The sequence below is a fragment of the Mesoplodon bidens genome (genome assembly GCF_964165515.1).
Source record: "Mesoplodon bidens genome assembly, chromosome: 8".
NCBI lineage: Eukaryota > Metazoa > Chordata > Mammalia > Artiodactyla > Ziphiidae > Mesoplodon > Mesoplodon bidens.
In genome coordinates this window covers 98,339,627-98,348,316 of record NC_138165.1, presented here as the reverse complement: position 1 = coordinate 98,348,316, position 8,690 = coordinate 98,339,627, and the positions used below count along the sequence as shown (strand labels likewise).

Here is an 8,690-nt window from a genome sequence, read left to right as displayed (position 1 = left end):
GGGGAGTTGTTTGTGACTTTTTGTATGCAAAACTTGTGGTTGTTTTTTTTGTTCCTAATTGAGAAATCACTTTTTTTGTGTGTGCCGCATTTTCTTTATTTCAAGCCACAGGTCTACTTGGAGGGTCATGCAGCAAGTGGCTTATAAATAAAATCAGAGTCTATGAATAGTGTCAGCACATTAAGAGACAGAATCACTGAATTCTCTTGTTAGGTAAAGAGCTCGCATCTTTGGAATCCATGACTTGGAATTATTTATGGCACACCTGATAGGTACCTTGCTCCGATTAACATTACCACACTACTCACTATAAAAAAGCCCAAGGGTAAACTACTGAAGATGCTAGGGTCACCATTTTACGAAGACTGAGTGCTAATCCAACCCATGGACTTCAGCTTTCTTCCATGTAGAATAACGAATTTCACTTTCCTTGGCGTTGATCTGAGGTTCAAACCGCTCCATGGTGACAACTGACAAATCCTCAGGCTCGAGACTCCAAACGCCAACCCCTTCTGCAGCCCCGGCTGCCATGGCAGCTCCCAGGGCAGTTGTTTCAGGCATCGAGGGCTTCACTACTGGGATATACAGAATGTCTGCTTGTAGCTGCATAAGAATTTTGTTGTTGGTCATTCCTCTGTCTACCAGCAAATGGCTGAGTGGAATTCCACAGCCCCGGTTCATGGCATCCAAAATCTCTTGGGTTTGGAAACAAAGAGCTTCTAATGAAGCAAAAGCAATATGGCATTTATTGGTGAATTGGGTGAGCCCGCAGATGATCCCTCTTGCACTGGGCTCCCAATAAGGTGCATATAGCCCTGAAAAGGCTGGGACAAAATAGCAGCCACAAGAGGAACCTACTTCTTTAGCAAGTTTTTCAATTTCCTCTGAGGTCTTTATAATTCCAAGATTGTCTCTGAGCCAGCGGACAACAGCACCGGCTATAGCTACCGAACCTTCTAATGCGTAATGTACTGGTTTGTCTCTGCCGAGTGTGTAAGCCACTGTGGTCAGAAGGCCATGTTCAGAAAATATACACTTATGGCCTGTATTACATAGTAAGAAACAGCCTGTTCCGTACGTGTTTTTGGCTTGTCCATCCTGGAAGCATAGTTGTCCCACCAATGCAGCAGATTGGTCCCCCAAACACCCAGATATTGGCACACCTTCCAAGGCCCCAGCTTTCATTAGGCCATATATCTCAGAAGAACTCCGGACATTTGGAAGAATTTTCATTGGAACTTCAAAAAATTCACAGAGCTCTTTATCCCATTCCAAAGAATGAATGTTGAAAAGCATCGTCCTGCTTGCATTTGTTACATCTGTACAATGGACGCTTCCACTGGCTCCTCCTGTCAAGCTCCAAATAGGCCATGAATCAATGGCCCCAAAAAGAGCTCTATCTTCTTCAACTGCCTTTTGAACTTTTCTCACATTGGCAAGGAGCCAACGAAGTTTCACTGCACTGAAGTAAGTGCTAAGTGGAAGGCCTGTCTTGGTCTTGACAAAGTTATTATTTACTGGAATGCTTTTACGAAGATTCTCAACGGTAGATTCGGTTCTTAGATCAAGCCACACCACAGCATTGTAGAGAGGTTCTCCAGTTAACTTGTCCCAGACCACAGTGGTCTCCCTCTGGTTACTGATACCAATAGTTTTTATGTTGGAAATATTGAGCTGTCCAAGCTTCTCACACGTTTTCTCTATACACTCATAGACGGACTGCAGGATTTCCTTAGGGTCTTGTTCCACCCATCCTTCTTTTGGAAACTCTTGTTTTATTTCCACTTGATGATGACTAAGTAGTTCGGCTGTTTTTGGATTGAAAACCAAAAAGCGCGTCGAGCTTGTTCCCTGGTCCACTGCTCCCACCAACTGCCCCCAAACTGCTTTCTTCGTGGCTGCCATGAAACTCGCTTAGGTCGGCGGGCGGGCGATAGCGTCCCGTTTCCCGGGTGACGGCGGCGGGCGGGGGAGGGGCGGAAGGCGAGCCGGGAGGGCCAGCCGGCGGGCGGCCGTAGAACGCAGTATTGGCAAGGAGCTTCTCGCCCCGCCCCTCCCTCTTCTCTTCTAGATTCTTCTAGATTTCTTCCCTGCACCTTACCCCACTGGTAGTGGGGATGCGTTGAGTACACACCGTGTCAGACATTGTGCAGAGCCCTTCACCAGCCTGAGCTGGTGCGAAATAACTGTTAGCTCCTTTGGCAGTTAATGAAGGCCAGGCTCAAAGTCACACAGCTGGCAGAGTGAAGATTCAAATACGGTTTTGTTGTCTAAAACCTGGAAAGGAGTCATCCCTTCATCTGTTGACCCACACGTGGAAAAAATATGTAGGGAATGCCTGCTTTGTACCGGACATTGCCCTGTGTGCTGATAACACAAAGGTGAATTAAGACAGGGTCTCTGAGCCTTTGAGAATTCACACGCATTCATTCATTGATTATTTATGAAAGGCTGGTATGTGCTAAGCACTAGGTGAGGAGTGGAGATGGGCTGAATAAGTTGGGATGAATAAGAAAGGTCTCTGTCCTCATGGGGTTCGCGGTCCAGTGAGAGAAACAGAAAATAAACCAAATGTGTGCTAGTGCCCTGAAAGAAACATGCAAGTTCCAGTGATAGAGAATGAGCACCTAATTAGAAGAGATTGGAGGTAACAAGAGTGGAAGTAGGGAGACCCTAAGGAGGCTGTTGTAGGGTGAGAGTAGAGGATGGTGGCTTGGTCTACTGTGTTAGCAAAGGAGACTAGAGATGGATTTGACATAAGCCTGGGAGATGTGAATGGCAGGATGGATTGATTAATTGGGTTCACAGTCTATTAGGAGATAAGAAGAGCAGCACACCCGGAACTCCTGCTCCGAGTCACCTGGAGCTAACTCGTCTGATTCATACTCTTGTCATCGTCCTCGCGCCCTCAGCAGGTAGAAAAGAACTGTCATACCCCATCACAGCTCCTTTAAGCAAAGCAGGGACCCATGAGGGTCCATCACCATTTTAATGAGCAACTAAATCAATCATTCACTCATTTGTTTAACAGTCAACACATGTTTATTTGTGTACCAGGTTATTGGAGTTAAATGATTATTGGAGTTAAATGGTGAGAAACTTTTAATTCAACAAGCTATTCAAAACGTTTTAATTCAACAAGCTATTCAAAACAACTTTTCTGTAGAAGTTTTGTTGATCTCTAGAAATAAAACTAATAGGAAAACATGAACCTTACACGTTTTCTTTCCAAACTACACATTTTGTGGAATAGGGAGCTTACAGCAGAGAAGATGAGGGATTTGTCCAAGGTACCCCAGCCAGTTACTGGCAAGGAGTAGACCTAGATCTCTTTACAACTGTACTAAAACAGATGAGCAGGCCTTCCCTGGTGGCGCAGTGGTTGAGAGTTCGCCTGCCGATGCAGGGGACACAGGTTCATGCCCCGGTCCAGGGAGATCCCACATGCCGCGGAGCGGCTGGGCCCGTGAGCCATGGCTGCTGAGCCTGTGCGTCCGGAGCCTGTGCTCCGCAACGGGAGAGGCCACAGCAGTGAGAGGCCCGCGTACCGCAAAAAAAATAATAATAAAAATAAAAAAACAAACAAACAACAGATGAGCAGAAGCAATGTCATGTAGGATCAGGGTTTCAAACTTTGACTTTAGCAGGGGGATTTTTTTTTTAATCTTCAAATAACTCCAATTCATAAAATAAATCAAAGTGAATCTGCTCTTGTTGGAAATGAAGGGGGATCCTGACTCCCACCTTCTCAGTATCTTCCTCCTTCCCAAGGTGTATCTTTAGCAAAATGAAACTGATATCAAACAGTTACAGAACCTCTGAGGGATTGGCAAAACCCAGGTTGAAAACCACATTTTTTTTTTTTTTTTGGTGGTGGTGGGTAGGCTAATATTTGGAGAAATACAAAGTTTAAACAGGGTTGCAGTTAAAAAACTATATGTGATATATACACTTTACTCAGTGCTTACCATCTACCAGGTACTGGGCTACATGCTTTCTGTGCTGTGTTTGATTTAAGCCTCACAGCAACTCTCCAGGGTAGGTACTATTATTCCTTTTACCAGTAAAGATAGTGAGGCTAGAGGTCAAACTAATTGTTCACCTAGTAGGTAGTAAAACTAAGTTTCTGTTTTTTGAAAATAGGCTTGTCTGTTTCTAGAGCCTGAGCAAGTAACTGCTATATTAAGCTCTTCCTCAAATGATACCACGAGGGAGGAAGGGGATGTTGAAACAGAGGAACCGGTCACTGAACCTCTGGTAGAAGAATGCAGAACACCAACTTTGTCATGGTTTGGGTTGGGGTTAGTTATTCATTCAGTCTACAAATATTGATATTTACCAGTCATATACTATGTGCTTGGCTTTGGGTACATATGAGTGAATAAAACATGCATAACTTTTCAATAATTCAACAAAAATTTATAAAGCACCTCTGCCGTGGTTAAGTCCTGAAGTGGCCATGGTGAAAGGAAATCAACACTGTCCGGCTTGAAGATCTGAGATTCCGGCAATCGAGTGTGGTTCCTCTTTCCACTTCTCAACTCTAATTAAGGAATGAGAAGGTGATCGTTTAGATTGCCTTATAGATTACAAAAGCCTATCCTTGGAAATGAATAACTAAAAATCACTTCCTTTTTTTATTTTGTTTCCTGTGCATTTTACCATAGCTAACTTCTACTAACAAGAAGATGACATTTGTCTATTTTACTGTAGTTTAAGTTAAAATGTGCCTATCATTCAGTTTAAAAGGAAACAGCATTCTCTCTAGATTGAGAGTCCTTAAAGGGGACAGTTTAGGACAAAGGTCACTGTTCTGGTTTTCATAAGATGCCTTAGTCATAAAGATAAATATTTCTCTCTCATTCACACACACACCACATAAACTGTGAACCCAACCATGACAGTTACCATAATTCATTGAGAGTGACTGGCTCGGGTTAAAGTCAAATAGAGGACCATCACTATGTTAATTTCGATGGAATGTCCTTCACGAAATTCTATTCTCAAGGCTCTTCTGAACAAAGTTCAAGAAATTTGCCCAGGCCCCTCTGTTTTCTGATTTTCTTCTCAATGAACTATGTTATCAATCTGACAGGGCTGGAGTATGTTTGTTCTGGGCAAAGTTTCAGGAGTCTTTCCCAAGAGAGTGAGACTTTGTAGCCACCATGATAATGGTCTGAAGTTTACCTTTCCTCTGTGTTTTCTTGTTGCTATAGGCACATACAAGTTCTCAGGCTCTATATACTGTGCTTTCTTTTCACATTCTCCTTTGAAAGCTCCATTGATATAGGTTCAATTTTTATCTTTCCATTAGTTAATGTTAATATTTGTTACTTGCTCTACAAAACAGGTGCTTCCATAGCTGCTCTTTTAAACTTTTATAATACTATGAACAATCACTCTGAGAAATTATTACGGTAATCACTAATATTTATGAAATGTCCTTTCTTTTCCCATGAACTTCTCCCCCCTTTTGTTTGCACCCGGCCTGAGAACCTAACTGGGGCCCCAGCAACCCAAACAAGGGAAAAACTAGGGGAAAGTGACTGGGAATGCCTACTGCAACCAACTTGGGTCCAGGACAGGCTCTTGAATGAAGCAGTCAGCAACTCAAACAGCAGTGTCCTTGGAGGCGTGGCAAAGCAGGCTCCATCATTTACTTCCAGTTTCCAAGAAGGTCCAATCTAATGGACGGGCTTTCACTCATGTGTGTATCTTTCTGGTTGTTTATGGCTACTTGGTATAGGACCTGTTGATTCTTCGGATCTATTATTATTACTTTTTTCCCCAACACATGCCATTTCCCCAGCCTGGCTGCTATCATTTCTCCTCTGGATTATTGCAACCTCCTAAGTGATTTCTGTGCCTTGAGTTTTGCCCCTTGAACTACCACACCTAATCCCTTCTCCACAATGCACCCAAAGTGACCTTTCCAAAATACCAAGTCAATCATGTCATTTCTCTGCTTAAACTATTTTTTAAGATAAAGTCCAAACTCTAATGTAGTCCTAAAAATTTCAGGGTAATCTACAAAGGGATTAGAATGCCCCAGGAGACTTACAGGAAACGCATAAAAGATTTCAGCCAGAACAGAACTCGTTTTGGATACATAGCAATTACAACAAACGCAGTTATTGTAAATTGTATCATATATCACCTCAGTTTACAGCAGCAACTCCACTTTTACTAAGCTCAATACCAGAGAGAATTAATAGTCTCAGATCACTTGGATTGTTACCTGGAATATAAATGTCTAATATTCAAAAGTATTTAACATGTTTCAAATTGTTTCAACATACTTTATCCCCAAACCATCTGGAGAGGTCCTACCCTCACTTTATGGATAAGGAACTGGACAATGTTTGTTTTTGGAGAAGAAATTACAGACATAAAAGCTTACCACTTTATTATTTTTTCCCTAATCAGAATTTTTGCCTATGGTTATTTTTTATTTTTTATTTTTTTGCAGTATGCGGGCCTCTCACTGTTGTGGCCTCTCCTGTTGCGGAGCACAGGCTCCAGACGCAACGGCTCAGCGGCCATGGCTCACGGGCCCAGCCACTCGGCGACATGTGGGATCTTCCCGGACTGGGGCACGAAACCGTGTCCCCTGCATTGGCAGGTGGACTCTCAACCACTGCGCCACCAGGGAAGCCCTCTAGGTGTTTTTTTTTTTAAATTTCCTCTTTGATTTCTTCAGTGATCTCTTGGTTAAGTATTGTATTGTTTAGCCTCCATGTGTTTGAATTTTTTACACATTTTCCTGTAATTGATGTCTAGTCTCACAGCGTTGTGGTTGGAAAAGATACTTGATATGATTTCAATTTTCTTAAATTTACTAAGGGTTGATTTGTGACCCAAGATATGATCTATCCTGGAGGATGTTCCATGAGCACTTGAGAAGAAAGTATATTCTGTTGTTTTGGGATGGAATGTCCTATAAATATAAATTAAGCCCATCTTGCTTAATGTATCATTTAAAACTTGTGTTTCCTTATTTATTTTCATTTTGGATGATCTGTCCATTGGTGAAAGTGGGGTGTTAAAGTCCCGTACTATGATTGTGTTACTGTCAATTTCCCCTTTTATGGCTGTTAGTATATGCCTTATGTATTTAGGTGCTCCCATGTTGGGTGCATAAGTATTTACCATTGTTATATCTTCTTCTTGGATTGATCCCTTGATCATTATGTAGTGTCCTCTTTGTCTCTTATAGTCTTTATTTTAAAGTCTATTTTATCTGATATGAGAATTGCTACTCCACCTTTCTTTTGATTTCCATTTGCATGCAATGTCTTTTTCCATCCTCTCACTTTCAGTCTGTATGTGTCCCTAGGTCTGAAGTGGGTCTCTTGTAGACAGCACGGTCTTGTTTTTGTATCCATTCAGTCAGTCTATGTCTTTTGGTGGGAGCATTTAATCCATTTACATTTAAGGTAATTATTGATATGTATGTTCCTCTTACCATTTTCTTAATTGTTTTGGGTTTGTTATTGTAGGTCTTTTCCTTCTCTTGTGTTCCCTGCCTAGAGAAGTTCCTTTAGCATTTGTTGTAAAGCTGGTTTGGTGGTGCTGAATTCTCTTAGCTTTTGCTTGTCTGTAAAGGTTTTAATTTCTCCATCGAATCTGAATGAGATCCTTGCTGGGTAGAGTAATCTTGGTTGTAGGTTTTTCCCTTTCATCACTTTAAATATGTCCTGACACTCCCTTCTGGCTTGCAGAATTTCTGCTGAATGATCAGCTGTTAACCTTATGGGGATTCCCTTGTATGTTATTTGTTGCTTTTCCCTTGCTGCTTTTAATATTTTTTCTTTGTGTTTAATTTTTGATAGTTTGGTTAATATGTGTCTTGGCGTGTTTCTCCTTGGATTTATCCTGTATGGGACTCTCTGTGCTTCCTGGACTTGATTGACTCTTTCCTTTCCCATATTAGGGAAGTTTTCAACTATAATCTCTTCAAATATTTTCTCAGTCCTTTTTTTTCTCTTCTTCTTCTGGGACCCCTATAATTCGAATGTTGGTGTGTTTAATGTTGTCCCAGAGGTCTCTGTGACTGTCCTCAGTTCTTTTCATTCTTTTTTCTTTATTCTGCTCTGTGGTAGTTATTTCCACTATTTTATCTTCCAGGTCACTTATCCATTCTTCTGCCTCAGTTATTCTGCTATTGATTCCTTCTAGAGAATTTTTAATTTCATTTATTGTGTTGTTCATCATTGTTTGTTTGCTCTTTAGTTCTTCTAGGTCCTTGTTAAACAGTTCATGTATTTTCTGCATTCAATTTCCAAGATTTCGGATCATCTTTACTATCATTACTCTGAATTCTTTTTCAGGTAGACTGCCTATTTCCTCTTCATTTGTTTAGTCCGGTGGGTTTTTACCTTGCTCGTTCATCTGATGTGTGTTTCTGTGTCTTCTCATTTTGCTTATCTTACTGTGTTTGGGGTCTCCTTTTTGCAGGCTGCAGGTTCGTAGTTCCCGTTGTTTCTGGTGTCTGCCCTCCGTGCCTAAGGTTGGTTCCGTGGGTTGTGTAGGCTTCCTGGTGGAGGGAACTAGTGCCTGTGTTCTGGTGGATGAGGCTGGATCTTGTGTTTCTGGTGGGTAGGACCGCGTCCGGTGGTGTGTTTTGGGGTGTCTATAACCTTATTATGATTTTAAGCAGGCTCTCTGCTAATGGGTGGGGTTGTGTTCCT

The 8,690-nt window shown here is 41.8% G+C and overlaps 1 protein-coding gene across 1 annotated transcript; it reads right to left on the bottom strand.

Annotated features, from left to right (window-relative positions):
* Positions 1 to 372: 372 nt before the first annotated feature.
* LOC308622093 (glycerol kinase-like) lies at positions 373 to 1,905 on the bottom strand (the record flags this gene model as incomplete). Its single annotated transcript, XM_081243194.1, has 1 exon — positions 373 to 1,905. The coding sequence occupies one exon, from the start codon at positions 1,903 to 1,905 to the stop codon at positions 373 to 375; it is 1,533 nt and encodes a 510-aa protein (XP_081099320.1).
* Positions 1,906 to 8,690: the final 6,785 nt, after the last annotated feature.